Source organism: Mercenaria mercenaria, chromosome 1 (assembly GCF_021730395.1).
Source record: "Mercenaria mercenaria strain notata chromosome 1, MADL_Memer_1, whole genome shotgun sequence".
Lineage (NCBI taxonomy): Eukaryota > Metazoa > Mollusca > Bivalvia > Venerida > Veneridae > Mercenaria > Mercenaria mercenaria.
In genome coordinates, this window is record NC_069361.1 from 27,316,911 (window position 1) to 27,343,182 (window position 26,272).

Here is a 26,272-nt window from a genome sequence, read left to right on the forward strand (position 1 = left end):
TGAAATTGTAACGTAGAGACTTGCAGAAGCGAACACATGCCGTCTTTTTGACAAGAGTATATAATGCAAGTTGAAATAGTAAAAAAGACTGTAAGGATGGCACATATATTTGAGCTTATTTCAGATTTTACAGTGTTACCGGAGAAAAATAAAACGTGTAGCAGTTTGTTGGAATTAAAAATTGTCAAATACAGATGTTTGCTTCATTAGAGTTCGCGAGAGCACAAATTTCGGGTTGTCTTTTTTTAACTGGAAACGTATTGCTGATGGTTTGTAATGAGACACATACAGTTATGTTAGTATTGCAATATATATATTTTAAGCGTATGGTTCCAGGCTTTTGTGTCGAGTACGCGACTATCTGAAAACGGGTTACTGCCCCTAAATGCCGAATGCTCAATTTCAGATATCGACAGTCGTCAGTCAAAGGGTAACTGATAACTTTTAGAAAATAAATACCAAATGTTTTATTGGTTAGGCAAAAAGAATTTTGTGTTTGAGGCATTGATCTGAAAAAAAGCTATGAGCGGACAGGACTGACTAGGAAGGGTCGGAAGGCTCAAAATACAGAATTATCAAATAAAAATAAAACTTATTTATCATTGGATGGATGCATCCTTTAATTACCTAACTTTGTCTCTTCTAAAATATTTTCTAAACGTTTAAGAGAAGTATGTTCACATAACTGGGAGAACATGCTATTACTTTAAATGACTGATAAAACATTATACATTTTTTATTTAATTGAAAGTAGTATTTATTGATTTTAAAACTCATAAGGAATTTGACAACGATCATTTATCATTTAACAACAAGCATTAACTATTTGACAGAGTTTGCCATGTGGGATTAAGTATATGGCATAGATCATTTGGTATTTAACATTAATCACAATTAAGTATTTGGCGTTTAGCATAACTATAAAAAAGTGCAACTGTTTCAAAATAAATTTTATCAAATGCGGTATGACAGTATAATAGCAGGTCAAGTTTGTGTATTGTCAGGAGGCTTGAGTCGAATCAGTGTATGGATACGCTATGAAAATACGATTTCAGACAGCCAATGCGCAAGAATCTGTAGGCGAAACCTGAAATAAATATCATAAATATTGGAATTGCATTCAAATAGATTGTATTCAACATTACTTGACATAATGTGTTAATACCACTACTTGACTGACGCGTTACATTTAATTCAGAGTAAATAGAGTTATGTCTATTACCTGGTGGTGGAGATGTATTGTTTCAGTGCGGTCTGTCACTCTGTTACTCTGTCTGTATATCACAAAGTTTGTCCATACAGAGTCCTCTGACACCATAAGGCATTTACACCAAGCTTCACAAAAGTGATCATTGCCAAGCATAGTTGTGCATATCGTCGACATGTCCCTGTTCATTGGTTCTCAGTGGAGTGATGACCCTTGATTCGTCGATTTAACTACTTTTCTTATATTACTGGACGGATTTCCACCAGATCTTACAGGAATGTTTCGTGTGAAGCCTGTATGTGCATATTGTCGGCATGTGTCGGCTTGTTTTGGTTCAGTGATTTATTATCAGTGGAGTTACGGCCATTGTTATATCTAGTCCGTGCAACCGCTCCGATACCAATGGGAAGTATTGCATTAAACTTCATAAAAGTGATTATTACCAAGCTTAGTTTTGCATAATCATGGTCATATTCCGGTTCAGTGTTTTTCACTTGAGTTATGGCGCTTTATTTGTAAAATTTAGCAACTTCTCTTACACAATTGGTCGAATTTCAACATCATAATTACTGGCGATTTCAATTTAAACGTATCTGATACCGTTTCTTTCAGAAAAATTCACATGATATGTACCCAGATTTCCTTGCACCAAATAATTGATTCTCCTACAAATTATACCGAAACATCTTCTTCAATAATTCATCTGATATTCACTTCCAATAGAAATCTTATTTATTCAAGTGGAGTTGGTGTTCCCTTTCTCCAACAGGACGTTAGATATCACTGTCCCATTTACGGTCTTCTTAATTTAAAAAAGCCAAAGCGAGCATGTTTTTATCGCCATATTTGGATTTTTGATAAAGGAAAATATGATCTGCTCAGACAAATGGCCTCGGACTGCGACTGGGAATCTTTGAAAAGATATGATATAAATGCCTATGCCAAAAATGTTACTGATAAAATCATAGAAATTTCTAAAAAGTGCATCCCAAATAGAAAAGTTTTAATTAGAGAGAACGAACCACCTTGGCTTAAAAATGAAATAAGACAACTTATTAGAAAACGAAGACGACTTTATCGAAAAGCGAAGCGAACAAATTTTCAACATCACTGGGAACGATTTTGTACCGTCAGAAACCAGGTCACACCCAAACTTCGGGAGACGAAACAACAACACACTGATAACTTAGCAGAACATATAAAGTCCGGAAGCCAATCCTCTAAGAGCTGGTGGACATGCCTTAAATCATTCATCAAACCCTTTTCTTCACGTTCTATACCTCCGCTTGTTTCAGGAAACGATATCATAACAGATGACATTGGTAAGGCAAATCTCTTGAATGAGTTCTTTTTGAATCAAGCAAAAATTGACGAAAGTCTAGCCACACGGCTGCATGACTTGCCAAACCTTGCGTACCTTCCATTGCAAGATATTGTCATCTGTCCTGACGAAGTACTGTCTATACTTAAGTCCCTTCCTTTAGGAAAAGCCGCTGGTCCAGATGGAATCAACAAATGCATTCTGGGCGAACTTCCTTCTGAACTCCGTAGTCCTCTTTGTTCTCTTTTCAGTTATTCAATTCGTACATCCCAAATACCTGACAGCTGGAAAGAAGCAAATGTTACTCCTCTATTCAAATCTGGCGATCCTTCTTTGGTCAATAACTATCGGCCAATATCTTTAATTAGAACCGTAAATAAAGTACTCGAACGCATTGTGTTTAAATTTACATTCAATCACCTTCATGATAACAACATTCTTACTCCTCTACAATCCGGCTTTGTCCCGGGAGACTCAACCGTTAACCAACTTACATATATTCATGACACATTCGCAAAAGCTGTGGACTCTGGTAAAGAAGTAAGAGCTGTTTTTATAACATAAGTAAGGCATTTGATCGTGTTTGGTACAAAGGGCTTCTTTTCAATTACAGTATATAGGCATTTCTGGGCGCATGTTATCTTGGTTCTCGTCGTTTTTGCAGAACAGAAAGCAAAGAGGTGTTCTTCCTGGCTGTAAATCTAGTGATGACTTTATAACCGCCGGTGTCCCACAAGGGTCTATCCTCGGCCCTCTTCTCTTTCTCATATATATCAACGATATTGTTTTAGACATCCAAGCTAATATTAGACTCTTCGCTAACGATACCAATCTTTTTACTGTGATATAGGATCCAGTAACGGCATCTTGTATCTTAAATTCAGACCTCCAAAGAATTAGCTCATGGGCAGATAAAAGGCTTGTGAAATTTAATCCGTCTAAAATAGAATTTCTCCTTATATCTCGTAAGTATCATCGGTGTAATGTTCATCCTCCAATTAAAATGCAAGACCAACATATAAATGAAGTCAGTCACCACAAACATCTAGGTATCATTCTATCACACGATCTTCGCCGGTCTACCCACATAGAACATATAAAATGTAGAGCATGGGAAAGAATAAATATCATGAACAAACTAAAATTTCAACTCGATCGAAAGTCATTCGAAATCATATACACATCATTCATACGACCAATTTTAGAGTATGGTGATATTCTATTTGACAACTGTACACAATTTGAAAAACAGGAGTTAGAACAAATCCACCATGAAGCTGCAAGAATTGTAACAGGGACCACGAAACTTGTATCAGTTAACGAACTTATGGAAGAAGTTGGATTGGAGTCTTTGGAGAACAGGCGCTATAAACATAAACTTATACTCTTTTATAAAATGAGAAATAATCTTACTCCTGATTACCTCTCAAATCTAGTCCCTTCAACTATTGGTAGCGAGCATATGTATCCACTTAGGAACGCAAATGACATACAGAACATATTTACTCATACAGATAATTATTATAAATCATTTTTTCCATCAGTTATTAGGAATTATAACGCCCTCCCTGATCACATTCAAAACACTGACACGCTCACATCCTTTAAACGTCTGTTAAACAGTGATATACCAACGGTCCCTGCTTTTTTCTTTTCAGGGGATCGCAAATTGCAAATACTTCATACAAGACTCCGCACCCACTGCAGCTCTTTGTCTTCCGATTTATATGATAAAAACATAATTGATTCCCCCTCTTGTGTATGCGGAGGGGTAGAAAATTCATATCATTATTTTTTCATTTGTCGGAGGTATACAGACTACAGAATAGAACTACTAAATACTATTTCACAGTATTGCAACCCTAGTCTTGATGTCATTCTGCGAGGGAATAATTCGCTTTCCTTAGAAGCCAATGTTGCTATATTTAGAGCGGTTCAAGTCTAAACGTTTTACGTAATGATATAAAAAAAGGACAATCTGTAGTCCTTAATTTCCATTTTGGGAAGCTTAGAAGTTTAGAAATTTCAGTCTGGTGTAAAAATACTGAACACTAAAACTAAAAGGAAAATCAAAGGCCTGAAGGGCCTGAGTCGGCTAATGATTGATGTACTGACAGTATAGTCTACCAGTTTCAGTTTGATTTTAGTTTTTTTCTTAAAATTTCATAACACAGCTCGATATTTACCCAAAATATTACATCCGGATACAATTACACTTTTCTCCAGTTTCAACAATATAGTTTACAAATTGTGATGATACGAAGACATTTAGCAGCAATTGGCAGTATCTGACATTGAAGTTTACGGTTAAATTACCTCTTATTTAAATCTTTTCATAAAAAAGTTGTTTCGTTTCGTCAAAGCAGCCAAACATAGACGATCTACTTTCGATTTCAAAAACTACAAGAAAATACAATTTAATGTTTCGCCGATTTGTTTATTTCTCGAAAAATAAGAATTAAAATCATTTTTAATATCAGTAGTAACTAAACAAACCAGTAAGAGCTTCTTCTTCCGATAATTTATCCGTTTACTGACTGCAAAATTCAACCCACGCAAAGTTTATAGAAATCATACGATGCGTGTTTACGTTCAATGTGGGAGAATTAAGGCTGATCGGCTATGTTACCTAACGCATCCAGACGATTCAGATTTTGTTTTTAAAAAAGCATTGTGTGCGTTTCTGTAATTTTATATACGTTTTTATACGCTTAGAAATTATTAGACATGCGTATTTGCATTATTTCTATACGTAATTTATGCTAATACGCATCTTATCTGGAGCCCTGTGGAACTATTTTTTGTCTTTCGCTGGATGTTACCCAAGCTTTGTAAGCCTGCGCAATTCTTAAAATGCACATTTATGCTTAATGAGTAACATTCAAGTATTGCACAATTACAAGTCATAAATATGACAGATTACATCGTATATTGGTCATAGCAAAGGGAATTGACACAACTTAACTTCATTCATGCAGTGAACTGTTTGAAGTTTGAGAAATCTAATGGAACTACATCCCTTCACGTGTTATTCGGTCCATTTAGAGAATCGCTGAACAGCAAGGACTCGTCAAAAGGCTTTCAGCCTTTAGCCGACTCAATAAAAACGACATAAATGTAGATAATGCAAATGTACCATTCATATTTTTATGCTTCGGGCTTTAAGAACATGTTAAAATGTTGATTTTTACTGCCTGAAGCTATGTCCTGGAAAAACTTTCCATTCGCGAAGTAGCGAGAAGTTCAACTGCATTGTGTATAGCTACGAAGTTTCATTAGGTTCATCTTTCTTCAGTCCCTTCGCTGTGTCGTCTTGCAAAGTTCGCATCATGTTTTCGCATGTCCTCGTCGCATTATCGCGACTACGCATCGAATTATCACGCTATCGCATCGTGTTGTTCGCGTTTCCGCATTGTATTATCACGCTATCGAATGGTATCATCGCGTCTTCGCATCATATTGTCACGTTAATACTAATGTTCGGATTGCTCGAAATACAGGTTTTTTGAGGTGGAAGTGTTATTGCAAATAAAATAAAAACTTTTATTTTTGTCTGGATGAATCCTTTTGTCTCTCCTATAGTATTTTATAAACGTTTAAGGGAAGCATGTTCACATGACCAGTAGAACATGCTTTTGCTTTAAATCAGGCTCTTAGAACATTATACATTTTCATTTAATTGAATGTTACATTTATCTGTCTTAAAACTTTTAGAATTTGACAACAGTCATTTAATTAATTATTTGACAGCATATGTCATGTAGGATTAGGTATATGGCATAGATCATTCGGTATTTAGCATTAAACACAATTAAGCATAACTATAGCAAAGCAACTGTGCAACTGTTTTAATAGGAATTAGCAAAACAAAAGCATGTATTCGTATCTGCAAATCACTACGTCATAATTTCAAGGTCAAGGCGACTAAACAAATTTTTACTCAATAACTATAATTTGATTCTTACCACTGAAATTTCAATTCTAGCATATATTTCGATTTAATAAATTAGAAATATGCACTTTAAATTTTTTGCGCCCTTATTCATGTACTGGGTGAAGGACGAAAAAAAATTATGTTAAAAAAACTCCTATATAGCATTCATTTTGGCATTTTCCTCAAGATTTTCAATTCATTCGACTGAGTGTGTAACAGAAGACAGAAAGTAATCAAACACTTCTCAAAAGCATGTTTAATGTTAGATACCTTGTATAAAGTTCTAATGGATCAAATCGGTCACATATCTAAAATCTAAACAAATGTTGTTTTAGACCGACAGTTGTTGTTATTGTGTTTGACAAATCTCGCCTTTTCGCAATGTCAGCAGTTTGATCTATGCCATATAGTATACTTAATCCTACATGACATATGCTGTCAAATAGTTAATGCTTGTTGTCGAATGATAAATGATCGTTGTCAAATTCTAAAATAGTTTTAAAGCTGTCTATTTTCTTGTTCAATGTCTGTCGAAGAATGAATTGACTCGTTTGCCCATTTTATTGAAGGCACCATTGAAATTGTAACTGTCACATTCATGCATATTTTTCGTATCTGTTGTAATCATTATATGAGAATTATTATGTAAGTATTAAATATACCTACTACTGCTGCTGCTTAAACTACTTCTACTTATGCCAATACTGCTGCCGCTTCTACAACTGCTGTTGTTGGTACTACCACTACTACTACTACTTCGACTACATCAATTGCTATTACTGCTGCTGCTTTTGTTATTGCTACTGCAGCTGTGACTGCTGCTATTGCCGCTGTTGCTACTACGACCACTACTGCTGTTGGTGATATTGCTTACTATGACTACTATTATTATTGCTTCTGCTGTTGCTGCTGCTATTACTACTACCACCACTACTAATATTATTACTACTACTGCTGCTGCTACTTCTACTGCTACTGCTACTGTTACCGCTACCGCTACTCTGCTGCTTCTGCTACTGCTACTGCTGCTGCTGCTGCTGCTACTACTACTGCTACTACTACTACTGCTGCTGCAGCTGCTATTTCTACTGCGGTTTTTTGTTGCTACTATTGCAACAACTTTTTCTACTACTAAAGCTACAACCACTTCTACTACTACTGCTGGTAATTCCGCTGCCTCTGTTGCTGTTGTTCTACTTCTACAACTACACTTCTACTGTTGTTGTTGCTACTTCTACTACTTCTCATACTACTACTACTAGTAATACTACTACTACTGCTGCTACTTCTACTACTCCTACTACTACTGCTACTGCTACTGTTACTGCTACTGCTACTGCTACTGCTACTGCTTTTGCTACCGCTAATGCTACCGCTTCCGCTAGTGCTACTGTGCTGCTACTGCTGCTACTACTACTACTACCGCTACTGCTGCTGCTGCTGCTGCTGCTGCTTCTACTTCTACTGCTGTTTTGTTAATACTATTATTACAACTTCTTCTGCTGCTTAAGCTACAACCAGTCCTACTACTGCTGCTGCTGCTTCTGCTGCCTCTGTTGCTGTTGCTACTTCTTCTACAACTACACTGCTACTGTTGTTGTTGCTACTTCTACTACTACTGCTGCTTATGCTGCTGCGGCTGTTCTTACTTCTACAGATATTAATGCTGCTTTTGCTGCTAATGCTACTACTTCTACTTATAATAATAGTACTGCTTCTATTACTGCTGCTTCTGCTGTTGCTGCTGCTACCACCACCACTACTGTTGTTGCTGCTGCTGATGATGATGATCTTGCTGCAGGTGCTACTACTGCTGCTGCTGGTGTTGTTGATGCTTCTACTACTACTACTACTACTGCTGCTGCTGCTGCTCCTGCTGCTGCTATTGCTGCTGCTACCACCACTACTACTGTTGCTGCTGCTGATGATGATGACGATGTTGATCTTGCTGCTGGTGCTACTACTGCTACTGCTGGTGTTGTTGATGCTTCTACTACTACTACAGCTGCTGCTGCTCTCTGCTACTATTGCTGCTGCTACCACCACTACAACTGTTGCTGCTGCTGATGATGATGACGATGATGATCTTGCTGCTGGTGCTACTACTGCTACTGCTGGTGTTGTTGATGCTTCTACTACTACTACAGCTGCTGCTGCTCCTGCTGCTACTATTGCTGCTGCTACCACCACTACTACTGTTGCTGCTGCTGATGATGATGACGATGATGATCTTGCTGCTAGTGCTACTACTGCTGCTGCTGATGTTGTGGCTGCTTCTTCTACTACTGCTGCTGCCGCTGCTACTGCTACTATTCATGTTAGTGATGATTGTCAGTATTTGGTTAGAACTGTTGGCTACAAATGTAGATATCTGCAGCAACCGATGTAATCTGTATCTAAACACGATATAACTTTAAAGATATCCAAATATCTTTTATATTGTTTACTGCGAATCGTAGACAATACTTACTTGTAAATTATGCATAATCCGGTCTTATGAAATTGCTGACAGTGTGTCTATTTCTTGGGGAGAGAAAAGATGTATACTCGCTGAATATTTCACGAATACGGCATGAGTCAAAATATAATTTTGTTTACTATAATCGTCTCGGCGCTAATTTTGTTAGAAACACATTGCAGTTTTAACTGAAATCTATCCGACTAATTTCTAATTATTTAAGCAAAGTTTTTTTACGTTACGCATGTTAGCTCCTTGATCTGACGTTACGTCTGAGTCATTTTAAACTCCATTACACTGCCTCATGATACAAAGAGAAAAGACAAGCATCAGATGACCTTACAACTGAAAGTATTTAAATGAAGCAAAAGATGAAATAAAGCTAAGAGCATGATTAATAAAAAAACAACAACATTTGATAAAAGTTTTCTTTTTGCTCGCTTATTTGCTGCTTGGTTTTGTTCTAAAAGTGATTTGTCATCTAAACTAATTTATAAGAGGAAAATAAATCTCTATGCATTAGGATTTATTGCATTGTCATGCCCTAAAGACTGCCGACAGTTTTTGTCGCAGAACTGGTCAAATGACAGCAACTTTATGTTCCAGTCAAAAGAAAGTCACATGGGGCTGCTCGTAATTTTGAAAGTGCAGAAATGAGAGTGGCACATAAGGTAGTGTTTGAAGATATTTTACCACTTTTTAGCGTCTGGTGATAGCTAGTAACTGCTAATCACACCATCCACACAGAAGAGCTGAAATCTCTGTGTATACGTGTGGCTGGTTCCTGGTGGTGCAGATGACCAGTCAAATATGGGAGTAATAATATTAATGTGAGAGCCTATATTCCAACCTAGAGTTTTCAGCTGAACTCGACATTTGTAATGCTATTAGCATGTAGTTTTTATTTGGAGTTTTGCCTTTTTGCTACCGGTAACTCAATACAACGACAAAATACCAAAATATCCGAGTTTTACATGTTTTGCGTATAACCTAGCAACATAAACTCATAATTTATTCACATTGATGTGTGATACTCGTTATTGCACGTGTAAACAAAAAAAACCCTGACACACTGTATACCTTACAGTGATGAAAACGTTATAATTGAAATAAATAAATTTAAAGTGTACAAATTTGCTTCGTCACTCTAAGATAAACAACAAATTATAAGCCTTCCGACAATAAACAACAAAATCATGTGTAACTATTATTACTCAATTACTTCTATGGAAAAGATATTTACATGTACATGCATTGTGACTAAGCAATTTGAAATATATTTAGTTAAAGACTCATTGCTTACACCAAAGAAAGTGATCCAAAGAAAGTGATTTATAAATTCATATCTACAGGATTACTCAATAGCAATAACGACGAAAATCAGCTAAGTAAATTAAAACCAAACTGCAAGTATCCGATTTTAATTGTTCGCAGATATCACGCATCCTTAGAATATATCAAATAATAACTACAGTTTGACAAATTTTTGTCATATAGAATATTGATAAACGAAGAAACTGCTACATTGGATTATTTATTATGCTTTACCGCTGAAATTAAATTATGTATAGGAAGAGGATTTCTGAAAAATGCTTAGAGCTTCCTACTCATTCCTTGTAATAATATCATGTAATACTATGTAATGTAGTAACAGGAGACGCGGAAATTCAACGAAAATTAGATCTTTCAAACCTCAGAACATTCCGATAATTAAGATCTTTGCTAAAGGTTTTTATTTAGCAAATATTTTTTTCCTCCATTATTTGCTATCCTAGTCTTTGTTTCGATTTCATTCACTTTATCCCTACTAGAGCGATCATAAGCTTGATATACTTTGGACACCAGTAATGTAATTCAACGTAATAACATTTTGGGCTCTTTCATGCACCCGCAGAGTCAACATATCAATACAGCATCCGCCATCATCTTGCAAACTGGACCTGAACCAGACTTTGTTCTCGTATAAAATCCTTGCCTAGAAAATAAATCTGCTTACTCTAACAGGAAAAAAAAGCACAAAGTGTCCAAATTTGAAAACTTCAATTGGATGAAATTTTCAACTGAGATTATATAAATTTAATGTTTGAAGAAAAAGCCAGTCAATTCCTTCAATACAATCTATTTTGTCTTGAAATTGCCACATATATTAATTATTACACCAAACTTTAATATTGATGTACACTACAGTACTAAGCAAAAGAGGCATCAGTCCTTTAAGAGAGATTCTCGTCCATTAGATATTCGTCAGCTAGGTATACCTCTGGTATGCGACAATATTTAGGAGATAGATACAAACGCAAAGGTATGGAGTATACGTGTTAAATTAAATAACTGGGGCGTTCGATGAGAAAACCTGTAATAGTGACCAAAAATCCAAATTGAGACAATAAAATATTTCTTTTCCCTTTCAAATATGAAAATTTTAAGTAATTATCTTCACTTTTTCAAGAGTTACAATGATTTTAAGTCCGTCACCGAAGACATTTTGAGACGTGACGTTAAGAACGTCAAGAAAGCAGTATGACGTTGCTGTGCATGGGGTGTAATTTTTAAGTTATTAATGCAACAAATTTTGCGTATCACTTACTAAACATCATTTAAGAACAGTTTAGGAACTGTCCCAGGGTCATGCGAACGATGCATCAAATATTTGTAGTGAAAGGTTGTGTCAAGTTCCTTCAATATCTTTTTATGTATGTTAAAGTTAGTGTTGCATTGATCTCACTCACGTGTGTTCCAATAGCCCTGCTTGACTGAATCTAGGGCCGTAATATCTTCAATGTCAAAAGGTCAAGGTCGGATGAGCGACTTAGTTCCATCATGACTCTCTTTGATATAACATTGTCCATTCGTCACAAAATAGGCTTCCGAAAGGCTTCTGAACATGGCAAACGAACCCGCCAGTTAAACAATAAATTCATTTAACTCAACGAAATGCATTTTAACCTGATTCAATTCATATGCATATCTTTGACTACTGCGAACAAAGAATATTTGATATATACCCTATTTTTTTTTGTTAATAACTGAACCGTTTCCAACATTTGTAACAATAGTATTACGCTATATTTCTTTATAAACGAACAACTGTTTTCGTCTTAGAGGATTTCAAAACTTACTTGTGCGCAAGCGCATTGGGCCATTTTAGACTGGCTCACCGTAAGTCGTGCTAGAAAATGAAATCTAACGCCGTAAAATTAGTAGATTAGTCTAAATCCTCCTAGTTTGAAAGCCAACACTATGGAGAGGTCTTGATAGACCTCTCCAATAAGCTTTGTGGGAGTTGATTACACAATAGGTAAATATCTTCTTGATTCACAATCTCCAACGAGGTGTTTCCAAATTCCAACCTTAACACAATTGAACGAGTTTCCTTTATATATAGCTATTCGAGATATTTAACAGACATTGTTTTTCTTCTTTCTCTTTTAGTAACAGTGATCTTACATTGGCCGACCAACAAGACCTTTGTACAACTATAAACTTTCTACTTGCTATAGTTTTAAGTTTAATTTTATTTGGTTAATCAATACTTGAGGTATTAATTTGACACTTTTTTCTATTTCATATAAAATTAAGTTGACACCACTGCCCCAATACAGTCAAACTATGATTAATAACCTTTGTTTTTAGTTTTTCATTCGACTCGACCTTGGAATCGATACAAGCTGTGGCAAGTAGTTTAGCCTCTCTAATTTAGTAACAGAGACCTTGATTGAGCTGACACTATACATCCCAACCTTGGTTTTACGTCTGACGTCATGAGCTGAGTTTCATTTAAATTCATTATTAAGCAGAGAGTGACCTTGACCTTAATCTCAATGGTCACGTTGATATTGACATAAGATTTCCATAGATTTTTCCATGTTCTTTACTTAAAACATCAGTTATTATGGGGTAACAGTTTTTTCTGCTTTAATAACAGTGACCTTGACATTGATAAGATAAAAGTTATTGAGCAGACACCACCCGCCGTGCCGAACGCCCATCCATCCGCCCAAACAGCATTCGCCAACTCTGGTTAAAAGCTAAGGTGCAATGTCATATCGTTGCACTCAAGTTATTGGCAAAAATGCTAAAAAATAATAAAACGAAAATGTTTTTTATTTTCGTTCTTCCTCGTGACTCAGTGGTCTTTGTATATTTACATTATCTCGTTACAATCATATTTTCACAGGTACACAGGGCGGGCACCACATAGTGTCAGAAAATATAGGTGTCGGATCAGCGGGGTGTTTTGGGAATATCACGGCGTTAGATCGGCGCCGTGCAGACAAAGATCGATAAAACACGTAGAACGGGGTTTATACAGGTATTTACATACTTGTCGTGTGAGACATGCTCGAGTTGTGGTAACAACCTCGCTACCTCGGGAAATTAGCCATGAAAGTGTTATTTCAAATGTCTGCGACAGACAGGCAGTCTGGATCAGTTATTGGCTTATCAGGAACCATGATAATTTTACAAATCTATAGCTAAGCAAAACATTTGAACTACCGATATTTCAGACCTAGTTTTGCGTATCATGACTAATGTGTTTCAGTGTGAACAGATTTTATTTTGAAGATCAGACTCGAAATTCCTATTGATTTACAGGTTGATAGATATTTGAGCCGCACCATGAGAAAAGCAACATAATGCCTTTGCGACCAGCATGTATCCAGACTAGCCTGCGCATCCGCTCAGTCTGGTCAGGATCCCTGCTGTTCGCTAACGGTTTCTCTAATTGTAATAGGCTTTGAAAGCGAACACCATGGATCCTGACCAGACGCGCAGTCTGGTCTGGATCCATGCTGGTCGCAAACACACTATGTTGGTTTTCTCATGGCGCGGCTCATTTCTTTTTGTCACGGTAATTACTTTTTTAACCTAGATAAGGAATACCTTGACAACCGTTTTCAGCGTGTCAGTAGTTGGTATTTCAGAAAAAAATTGTAATCAAATAATACATTAAATCAAATAATACATTATTTCTACATTGTGATGTATTGCTGTTCTCGATATTATCAGCATATGGTATAAAATGTGTTTGTGTTTAAATGATGGTTTTTATCAAGTGGTTTTTTTTTTTTTTTCAGGTTATAAAAGTAGACGTTAAATTACCACAAGCTTAATATGTTATTTTGTCTTCGGTCATTGTAAAAATTTAGCGAAATGCTGGACTGAATCAGTCAGTCAGTCAGATAATACATTTTGAGTTCAAAGTTAAGCTCTGGTTCTTTGCTGCCCGGGAACAATAATGGACAAGCTCTGTCGTTTCATCAGCCTTGTATATTCTTTTTAAAAAATGCGTTTTTGATAAGTTTCAGAGATAATTCTCCTATTCTGATATATGAAGTTGTTCTTTTATTATTTTAACAGAAATAATTTTACTAAAATATAATACAAGAATGTAAGAATATTTCACGGGGAGACAAACTGGAGATAAATTCCGGAATAGCGTTTTGTTTCTATTCTTATCTATACATCTATGCATAATAGATGAATCAGAAAAGAAATGTAATTAAATTATAACAAAAGTCATGACTCGCAGACACAATTGCAATTAGCTATTATATACAAGTAATCACCTTGTTTCTGGCATTCGACGTTGACACGTCAGTGGAAGTGTTTGCCCAGACGGGGCACGTGACCGACTTTTTATAGTTGTGAGTTTTGTTTTCCGTGCAATACAAAGATGTATAAATGCATTTCAGTCGTGACAAATACATATACTTTCTTTTAATAGTCTGACATCTGTTCCCCAGACAGAAAAGAAATAAGACTAAAACATGTCAAAATTACCAAAGCAGAAAGAAAAAAAAAATCGGCGAAAAGAAAACGCAGTTATATATTGACTATATCAGATTTTACATTCTAACTGCGTATTTCCGAAGCAGATTTCACAACGTAAATTACTTTATGATATTTTGATATCAATAAAGTAATCCTTGCAAGGTCAAATTGTATTTTCGATTAAACAAGATGTCAGGATGTGCTTTACTTCTACGCACCAAAATATAATAAACATGTTTCTTTTCTTTTTTTTTTAAATGCACAGGCTTTCCAGATCGTGCGACAACAAAAAAAAAAGAAGATTTTTTTTAGATGTCAGAAATTTATTGCTTTATTTCTTCAGAAGGCTTTGAAACTTAGTTACTGACAGATTATAATTGATGGAAACACATAAAAATTAGTTGGTTTTTACTATTTTTCCATTCAAAATTGGCCAACGTTTGTAACAGGGTACCGTTAGGTACGTATTCCTCTGTGCTGTATTGGTCAAAACCGCAGGAAAAAGTCTTTTTGTTGTTGTTGTTTTTGTTTTTTGGGTGGGGGGGGGGGTCTTTTTCTTTGGCTTTTTAAAAATAATTTTGAAACAAAAACTCATGTTATAGTGTTCAATATATGACTACAATTCGATTTTAAGGAAAGATAATTTGAAGCAAAAATCTTGAGGTCAGTGCCTTTAACTTCAATGAATATTGTCCTATCTTCTTATTAACAACACGGTCCATTGTACTTTCAGTTATGGAATGACACTGGTGCTGATAATGCAAGGCAAATTATGACCCCTGTACATTTTAGACTATAGATGTAGTTTCGCTAATTTACAGAGTGTTTCTAAAATGTATACATTGTTATCTAAGTAAAGAATTCCTAACAAAAAATAAAATAAAGGTAAAACAATGAAATGAGAATAACACGGAATGCAGCCTCCGTGACTTCAGAATGCCAAAAAATATTTTCATTATAAAATTATGTCAAATATTTCATTTCTTTTTCTGTTATCGACATTGTACGAAATGCTCCTTTTATGCTAATTAAGATACCTTTTAAGATTTGTTAGCAAGACATCAATGTATAAAACCAAAATTTCAATTTTCAAAAAGCCTTCTTGTGACCAAATCGCAAAGTTCACATTTTTCACCCTCTCAAAATCGTTTAAAGACGATCAATTCAAAACTTATCAACATATTTGAAACATTAAGACTTTCCTATTACCGTCATTGGAGTTCTTTGGAAAAATCCAAAATATGAACGGTACTGTCTGAATCAAACCTGAAAGGTAGATGAAATGAGCCGCGCCATGAGAAAATCAACATAGTGCGTTTGCGACCAGCATGTATCCAGACCAGCCTGCTAATCCGCGCAGTCTGGTCAGGATCCATGCTGTTCGCTAACAGTTTCTCTAATTGCAATAGGCATTGAAAGCGAACAGCATAGATCCTGACCAGACTGCGCAAACGCACTATGTTGGTTTTCTCATGGCGCGGCTCAAATCAAGACGGTCTGTCCGTTCAATACAATTTACATCAGACGAGGAAAAGATTGTTTTGCGTCTGAATAAATCATATACACATTTTCTCCGTAGCAACAGACAGTTTGCCGTTTTGGCGTTCTGTCCCTCTTTTTCACGCTAAACGCTGTTTCATACGCATTTCTAAAGCAAATACAAAAGATACCAAATCCGTGTCCGAGAATAGGAAGTAGTTTCAGAACAAAATGCAGAGAATGTGTTGCATTGTAGTGAAAATACATACGAACAAAACGGAAAGAAAGTACATGTATTACATGTTCATCGGTAGCTTTCAGAATAAACAATGATAATAAAAATAATGAAATTTCTTTATTCTTGCCCACGAAAATCGACTTCATACTGCCTTGTAATACGACTTAAAGGAGTGTGGTTATTTAAAGATCTTGTCAAACTATGCCGTGTATTTCCCTAACAACAGCATTTTCCATGGGTTTCCCTTTTCTGTTCGTGCAATGCGTGCATTCCAATAACAAAAGTTATTTCATTTTTGAAAAAGTAAAATGTTTTGATGTTTGTGCTAATACATATTACTATAGAGCTGTTATTACATGTGCGTTTATAAATAAGTGATTTCAAATAACACGAGAGCAACGATGGCCTTATATCTCTCACCTCATAATAAATAGTGCTTGTGGTACAATGTTTCTGCAGACTGCTTTGAAAGCTGGCATGCAGATTAAGAAACGATTTCTTAAGACATACAGGGAAAACTGCTGTCAGACAAGCGGCAATCCCCAATCCTTTATATAGCGGCAATGTTTCTGAGGAATTAAATTATTTGAACAGCGGATTTGGTGGAGGTGTCATTTGAAGATCTCGTACAGACGGACAAGCAGAACCATTATAGAACTATCCAAGGAACTTCCATTCCAAGAAGTCGGACGACGACGGACGGTGAGTGGTCACAACAGGCATGGTCTGTTGAAAACTTGCTATCAACACTATATTTCTATTGTGTTTTGTAGAATCACCTTTGCATATTTCAAAGGCGGGAGAGGCGGGGCCTGGGCGTGGTTACCGGATAAATGAATCGTATTCGATTTTTAACTGAGACCGCCTTTTAGATCAATCGTTGTTATTTTTTATGAATTACAGCTTGCAAGATATTTTGATCTAATGGATAGCTCATGTTATAAAATGTACCTTAACTTCACCGCGAACATAAAAATACACTTTAGTATTAATTCTATATGTTGATTTATTGTCTACCGGCTGTGGCAGCTGTAGCTGTTTGTCGTCTATTGAAACTTCATTATATCATTTCTCAAGAGACAAATAAAACACAACTCACTGAGCAAATTCATCAGTTTTTTTTTATTTTTCAACCATCTACAATAAATGACAATAATTCCCAGAGATTTATCATCATGGATAGACAATCGCAGTTTTCCTTGATTGTTCATTGACGCAAATACTGCTGATATAACAACTTTCACATTTTTCAAATTCATTTTTATAACATACATGATACACGAAAATTTCATGAAAGTATGATCTTGCACTGGCAAAGCTGTCTGGTAAATTTCTAAGCCCTTTATATTCATTTGTTTTCTTAGATAAGAAAGATTTTTTTTGGTGGTACAGAAGTTGTTGATCTGGTCAGGTTAATTTATCAATACAGTGTACGTTTATACAGAAAGAAAGAACAAACATGCTTTTGCACTCTAGAGATGTTGTTAGAGCATAGGATGATCAAATTTTTGTTTTTCATTTTTAAATATGAATGTTTTTTCATAATGTAACCGAGAAACCCGAATTTCCCGCGCTTTTTATGACGTTTATTTCTGCCGCGCCATGAGAAAACCAACACAGTGCATTTGCGACCAGCATGCATCCAGAACAGCCTGTGCATCCGCTTTCAAACCCTATTGCAATTAGAGAAGTCTGGATCCATGCTGATTGCATATGCACTATGTTGGTTTTGTCATGATGCGGCTCAGTTATTATGCTTTACCAGATATCTTTGTTTGTACATGATCTGATATTAGCAGAAATGACAAATGGATAAACCAAATACACCATAATAAACTAACATCTATATTTGGAAAAGACAAAGACCCATATTTTTTTTTACAAAGGTAACGGAAAGCATTAGCAGTATATAAATGTATACATATTTAACATTTTGCATGTAAAAGATGATGAATTAAACTAAAAACTGCACCAAATAATGCCGATACAAAAAACATTAGTTTTAGAAGTTACAGACCGACCGCACTGGCCAGGACTTGGAACAGCTGCAATATAAACATGTAAAAGATAATCTCTTGAAATTCTGTTGTTGTTTTTTTTTCAACACTAAAATATTTCTTGAGAAAAAAAAAACCCAAATCAAACTGAAATCTTTCAATATAATGCCGCGCCATGAGAAAACCAACATAGTGGCTTTGCGACCAGCAAGGATCCAGACCAGCCTGCGCATTCTTTCAAAGTCTATTGCAATTAGAGAAACCGTTAGCGAACAGCATGGATCCTGACCAGACTGCGCGGATGCGCAGGCTGGTCTGGATCCATGCTGGTCGCAAACCCACTATGTTGGTTTTCTCATGGCACGGCTCATATTTTAAAGTACTGAAAAGGGCAGCGCTTTCTTGCAAGCCAAACCGGATATTCTCGTGCTTTTGCCGATGCTAGAAAAATTGGTCATACACACCGGGGTGTAAGATAAATCACATGCTTTAATTTATGAATGAATGCATAAATTCATATGCTACTAAAAAAAGGCTTAAAAGAAAAGCATTCGTTTTAGTTTATTTCTTCTATTAACTGAAGAATACGGTAAGAAAAAGAATCTATCACTAGTTGAAGGTGCGGATGGAAATATCTGGCTCTTGGGTAACTGTTCTGCTGTAAATCGGCAGAGCCTCGTTATCGCCTCTACAGTTATCCTCGAGCCAGATATTTCCATCCGTACCTTCAACCAATTAAAAATTCTTATATTCTTAAGCAAACTTGAGCATTAGTCAAAGCAGACGTCGTTTGGTAAATGTATTTACACAAATAAGTGTAATAACCATCAAAAAATGGCAAAAAAACGTGGAAGCAATAAAATCTGGAATTGCACTGAATTAAAGTTGGAAATATAATAAAATAAAATACGAAATTTGGGAAACAAATATGTACGAAAAGCATGCTAGAAATAAAATAACATAATGTGCTTATATAATCCCCATTAATTAAGCGAGTTCATGACGTTTTAAAAATTCAAAGTTTGTACGCGAGACAGTTAGTGGAAAATAAGGGAATAATAAATTAAAATACAATACTAATATATCGCCTTTTTATACAAACAATATTATACATCCTTTTCCTTTTACATTCTAAAAAAGGAATCAACAGCCGCTGAGATCATTTGAAAACCTCTACATTTGTGAACAATAGTTCCTAACACATATTTACAAAAAGAAAAAAAAAAGAAATAATTTGAAAATTGCGAACAGTCACCTTGTAAAACGTAAAATGTGAGGCGTTATGCTCGTGTCATGACTAGGACATGTGAACAGACTGATGTAACAGGTGTAAGAAAATAATAGAGTATACATCTATAAAATGTGTTGTACAATTGTTTTCCGCAGTAGATATTACATTTATTTAAGTGACTGATGAAATAAGCACAGTATATTTTTCAGTATTAATTGCACAACTTAAGTCGCAGTTTTCATGTCTGCTGAGCCTCCAATTTGCAATTTAGACTGTTACTACAGAAACAAAGATATATATATTCAAAACACTAGTTAATGATACTGTCCAAAAGTTTGGCCAATTCTAATAAACACCAGTACGAAAACTGTTCGCCTGTTTAACTCTGGTAAAAGTCCGACAATATTTCCATGAGTTCTCCGTAAACAAGTCTGAGCCAAGTCTGAACATTTTTCCAGACTCAAAGTCACAAGAGGCTTTGGTTGCACTTTCCTATGTGTTCCCTGAATCTTCCATACCAGTGTTTTCTCTAGTCAGCTGATTAGAGCGACCAATGACACATTCATGCACCCGAACGTTTCTTTCTTTCAATGCACAGGACGGTGTCATGTTTCCCAGACCAAGTCTCAACCCCACCTCTTGAAATGACCTAAAAGACTTGGTTAGGGCGTTATTTAGGACCCCTGATGATTAATATGGAGCATGGTTTAAGTCCCTAAAGATTGGACCACTGGTCAGTGGTTCTCTCTGGACCATGCCTGGAAGATTGGACCACTGGTCAGTGGTTCTCTCTGGACCATGCCTGGAAGATTGGACTACTAGACACGAACCTGCGCAGACTGTTCCAGTAGCCTGGAAGATCGACAGAAAATCTGGACGACGTTGAAGGCTCTTCCGACCTTGTCCTTTGCTGAAATCAAATAGAAGAGTGTGAATATCTAACACCAGTTTATATCTAGTGTGCTCAAGGAGGCGGAATTGTTACGTATTTAACACAGTCCATGTAGTTAGATATATTTTAGTGCGAATATGTATATATTCAACAGATATGAATGCACTTGGGACACGTTTCTCCAAGTTGTGTAAGCAAGCGTAAGGTGTATAATAACATGCTGGATTTGACATCACCAAGTCCATCTAGCGGTTTAGGAATTCGTTTCTCCGCAGTGAAGAAAGAACGGAATCGATTACTCAAAATTATGGCAATTAAAAAATCCCCAGTAGACATCGGTGTACCGGTAGATTTGCATAGCATCATGTTCGATGTAAAAAGTATGATGCCACTTAATTCAACATTTTTTTTAAACACTTGTATGTTTCGCGCGGTTTTCGCTTTCTTTTGCGCTGTGAATAGTTTCGATGTAACGATTTTTGACAAAAGAAAATGTACCGTCTGATTTTCTCCAGCTCATTTTGAGGTTTTGCCTTATTTCGTATTTCGTTTTCATGATTCTTTAAGAATAGCTATCTTTAAAATGTGTAAAATATAAAGTGTTTCTTCATTTTGCAATTCACTGAGGTATTTGTTTATACTGACATTATTCTGAATACTGGTTGCTATACATTGCAAACAAGTCCAGCAAAATTCTACATTATTCCGGCCACATGACGTGATTATCCGATAACCTTAATAAATCTGATAAAATCAAATAAAAACTATTGAGGTTTATTAAAAGAACATTACTTCATTTAACTACTTGATTTTGTTTTGCAATAACCGATACATGACATTAGTACGCAGTTAACATTAAATACAATGAGAACTGCGTTAGAAAGTCGACCTGGGAGATTGGATTTTCTCTCTTATTTAGTCATCAAAACAAGCGTTAACAAAAGGTCAGAAAACACTTTGGAATAGTGCCATGCTAGTTCTATTAGGAGAAAATTATGGCCCATTTAGAGAAATTAATGTAATAACTTCCCACAGATTACATCTGTGCGGGATTTGTGATGTCGTCACGGTTTTCGCCTCATTAAGTGAAGATCTGTTTATTGTCATTAAAGGGTTCAGTACTTCTATTATCTGTCACGATCGATAGATTGTACTTCTAACGGGTGTATCTGATAGAAGCCCCTCGTGGCTGTCTATTTAGTGGGTCTTTAAATGGCATCAGAAACGCCCATAAACAGTTGGCAACCTATCAGCAGACACATGGGTTTGTGGTGGTATCGGAAACAAAATCAAAACAATTGATGTTTGCAGTAACAAATAGATTACAATATATCGGGTTCGCTCTTTAAAGGTACAATACTAAGGAAAGTGAACATTTTAATTTCTTTTAAAAAGCACAGAAACTATTTCATTTTATTGGAAAATGAAAGTTGGTATGTAGAAATTCGAAATAAATCGCAGTATATGTACAATTATTTTTCTATGAAGTATGAAGAAAGTTAAAAAGACCTGGGGGGGGGGGGGGGGGGGTCATTCTGTCGATTCATTGAAATTTCAACATAATACACATACATTTCTTTGAGTTCCAAAGACCTTCTGTAAATTTTGACCTGCCAATCTTCATTATTTAGTGTCTTGCAGAAGTGTATGCACTGGCTATGAAAAAAATTGCCAACTCACTTTCCCTTAGTAATGGACCTTTAAATATGTTTAACAGTGTGGTCACATATATATTTTACTGTTCTAAAATATAGAATTCAAACTATCATAGTATCTCTTAATTAAATGTTTCCATGAATTTGATAAAAATAAACAAGAAAATAAGCTGAAAAGCAGATGGCCGATTGCCAAATGGGAGGCATACGCAATTACTTTTATATGTGTTTTGATAAGCGTATTAGGATTTACAGAGAATTTAACAGGCTTCCGTCACCAGTCTGGATTCTTAAAGCAGTGCTAACATTGCCTTTAACGGTTCAAGGTTTGGGTTAGAATTCGGCTGAAACGACAGCCCTCTTGTACAATGGCGGAAACTCGCATATATTAGTTCTAGTGCAGATATGGACCACATAAAAGAATAAACTAGATAACTCGAACTCATAATACATATTTCAAAGAATCAGAATTCGTAAACATAGATCTATTTTTGAATATAAAATTGGGTCGGAATTTTGATTTCTTTAGTTTTTCTTACCCTTCTATGTCGTCGGAGGTAGACGGAATGAAAGTCATCACTAATTCTTCTGAGCTCCCGGCCTACGTGCTGCTCATGCTCGTGGAATGACGGCACATCCGGTAGGGAGATGGAACGATCACGTGATATTGGCACTACATCCGGTAAAGGATAGAAGACTTGTTCACTGTCTGATTGCAGACGCAGACGACCTGTTGAATAAAAAAAAAAAACGTTTGTAGAAATTTAAATGTCATCTTTTGACAACTGACACACGACTTGATTTTTATGTTGCGTAAACATATCAGCGATAAAATGTAAATATTTATACGATTAGTTCGATAATTTGACATTTTGAAATCTCGTCTGGAATAAATGGCGTAATTTGAAGCACGTGTGTGTACCGCGAAGAAAATTAAGCTTTTCGAAACAGATACGATTTCTGTTATATTTGGCAGTGATACTATTTACTCTCAACATTCTTCAATGCGTCTGAATGTTATGTTTAAACAAATTTATTTATTTCCTGATGTCTTTCTCAAACAATACAGCTGGTTTACGCCATAGGCATTCGGCGCATTTGTTTGGTCAATGATGATACTATATAGGATAGATTTTTAAGATTCTTTATGAAACACACCCCTGGACTGTCTATTGATGTTTTATATCCTACATAGTACATCATTATTGACCAAACAAATGCGCCGAATGCCTATGGTTTACGCCGCGGCCGGTGGTTTTACCGGTGGTTTTACCCAGGTGCCCGCACGTACCTTCCTCCCTTACCAAAAGCTGGAAAGTCGTCATATGACCTACAATTGCGATGATGTGACGTAATAAGACTTGTTTGTGTATGTGTGTGGGGGGGGGGGGGGGGGGGGGCGGAGAGAGAAAGGAGGGAGGGGATAAAGAGAGAAAAACTCGTAACAGGCTTCGGATCTCGACTGCTACAAACCGTTGCATATAATTTCGTTTTATTTCGAGATAATAATTCACCGACATATTAAATTTAATAGACTGGATGCAATTTCAAAGTTTACGTGAAGGAGAATGTCTTGATTAAGCATAATAATGATCACAGTTTTGAGAAGACGTATTAATTTTCTCCTGCAAATTATCTAATGAAAATATTGCCTCTATCCGCTTAAGTAACGTACTTAAAAACCACTGTACTGTTCTCAAAAAAACTGCAGGTCTTTTAGTGCATAAACCACTCGACACGCCTGTATTAATGAATTATAAAACCAGGTTTTACGACCTATCGTTTGAGTGGCTTTGATGTGGAATCTAACAGTATACTATTTGTCATTTTGATATTCAAATGAGCAATATACATAATCTATATTAGAAACTCCCTGTGTAGATTTTTTTAATGAAAAGAGCAATTTACTACAGAAAAAAAATTGTGTGTTTGGAATTGTTGTTTTTAAGAAAAAGCAACGAGGTGAAGATTGCATCAGAGTGGGTATTTTACCCCTTCTAAAAGTATTCGCTGTCTTCGGACTAAGGTTACAATCCACTCTGCCACTGGTACAGAATAGCGGCATGGTAGCAAAAATGTGATTAGCATAAGAACATATCTCAAATATATGTGTAGAAAAGGGTATTAATTAGTCCAAATAATAGGACGTTTTGGGACAGCGTGATAACTTTTGACTGTCGCTATCCCGACACAGAGGGATGATAACTATGAAATAACACATTATAAAATAAGTCATCCCGATAAGCGAAATAAGTAAGGCTAGGTATTCATCAGAACCTACGGATACTGATTTTCATAGAATGCCAGAAATATACTACACCGGTATGAAAATGTGACCGACATGAGCTAATAATTATGTATGTAAATGAATACGTCATGTGCTCTATTAAGGCGTTCTGAACTGTGTTTAATACAAACGGATCTATACCAAAGTGCGTTTAAGTAAGAAGAAATGAAATCACAATAAAGGAAGCACAATTAGAAAGATTTTTTATGTTTTATAGAAATGCCTGCAGTGATGTGGTTAATATACATTACATTTGTAGTCTCAACAGATGTCGGAAACGAAGATAACTGGACACACCTTTATTTTACATTTTAAAGTTTTATTTTACATCTACAGATTTTAAAAACTCAGCATCAAACTTACCCCTTCTCAGTGTGACCTTTTTTGAGCGCAGAGCATCCTGGACGAGTTGGCAATGTGGGTTTGGGGTCTGAGTCCCCACACTGCGGCTTACAATAGGACGGAATGGATTTTTGCATATATGTCTGTCATTTGTATTCCAATTTGTATGATAGAAAGGTGAGGCTATCAAACAAAGATCCCTGGAGCCGTCGGCAGAATGTGTGATATCACTTCCGTTATTTACATCCGGTGTCGGTAACGGCGCCGGTGGCCGACGTATTTGTACATTTTCCGACACTGTATTTTCCGAATGATATTCATCAAACAATTCCTCAACTTCTTTGTCTGTTTCATCACTTTCATCACATTCGTTTATCACTTGAATCAGAGGTTCAAAATGATCGACAAACACATCTTCATCAGCGCTTATATCTATTTCATCCAGCGCTTGACATAACTCCGAATCCACGTCATCCTCATCAAATGTAAATCTTCGAGACTGAGTTTTGAGACCTGCCGGAGAAACATCTGAGCCATACCCACTATCTCTCTTTTTCCCAGCATCCGCCGACGATTTTGCCAGGACGCCGACGGGCTGGAACGCTGACGGATATGTGCGAGCGTCTTTGTGATCTTTTGACGTCAACATTTGTTGCATAGTTTTATTAACTGTCCATTCAGGAAGGTTAGCTGTAAGAAAACGTATGAAACATTTGTAATTCTTTCAATACTTCTGTAAAATCAATCGTACAATAGACAAACATTATTCAAATGTCTTAAGATCGCTCACCTACGGGTACACTAGCTTGTATGATATGCTTAAGTATTCTAATGAACGTGCAAAATGTCGACGTTGACAATATAGTACGAACACGGTGAGGAAACACTTGTAAAACGTAAGTGATTCTGAAGAAGATATAGTCGTTTCCACTCAATATTTAAATGAAAACATAGTTCAAACCCCTTAAAATTTAGAACGTTAATTAACAGTGCGACTTTCATCAGAACATTTTCTTTGGATGTTAAATAAAATCACAAATTTTTACTATTAATTTGTATGACAAAATGTGTAGAAAATATCCTTTTAACTGCCTCTCTGTATAAATACAACAACTGTTTTATCCTCATCATTTGTAGCGTTTAATAATAAATTAGTGCTAAATAAAATACACCAATACTTACATTTTATTTATCAGTAAAACTAGTCCGTTTCGCCAATTCTTTTCAATATATTCCCAGTATTTCGCAACTTACACCTATAATCCAGTATTTTCACTGTTAATAATCTCCCAATAGTTCACAGATCATGTTACAATCTTAAATAAAGTATTTAAAGATTGCTATCTGTTTTACTCTCCTGTTTAAGTGTATTTGTTATCAAGTCTAGACAGTTTACTATCACAGTTGTGCGTAAGAAATGATTATCCGTGAAAACATTTACTTATTTAAACAGTGA

The 26,272-nt window shown here is 35.9% G+C and overlaps 1 protein-coding gene across 1 annotated transcript; it reads right to left on the bottom strand.

Moving 5' to 3' along the window:
* Nucleotides 1-17,515: 17,515 nt before the first annotated feature.
* On the bottom strand, nt 17,516-26,236 carry LOC123523910 (uncharacterized). The gene is made up of 4 exons (XM_053542884.1): nt 25,999-26,236; nt 24,838-25,506; nt 22,727-22,917; nt 17,516-20,550 (listed from the first exon to the last, which is right to left on the bottom strand). Exons 2-4 carry the CDS (start codon nt 25,472-25,474, stop codon nt 20,419-20,421), a joined length of 960 nt encoding a protein of 319 aa, XP_053398859.1. The 5' UTR covers nt 25,475-25,506; nt 25,999-26,236; the 3' UTR covers nt 17,516-20,418.
* Nucleotides 26,237-26,272: the final 36 nt, after the last annotated feature.

Bases quoted from the DNA above. Each gene is read 5' to 3' on its own strand.
- LOC123523910 (XM_053542884.1), bottom strand. From the start codon at position 25,474: ATGCAACAAATGTTGACGTCAAAAGATCACAAAGACGCTCGCACATAT. The intron at 22,918-24,837 runs GTAAGTTTGATG...TTTATTCAACAG, and splicing joins AAAGGTCACACTGAGAAGGG to GTCGTCTGCGTCTGCAATCA. The intron at 20,551-22,726 runs GTAAGAAAAACT...ATTTGATTTCAG, and splicing joins ACCTCCGACGACATAGAAGG to CAAAGGACAAGGTCGGAAGA.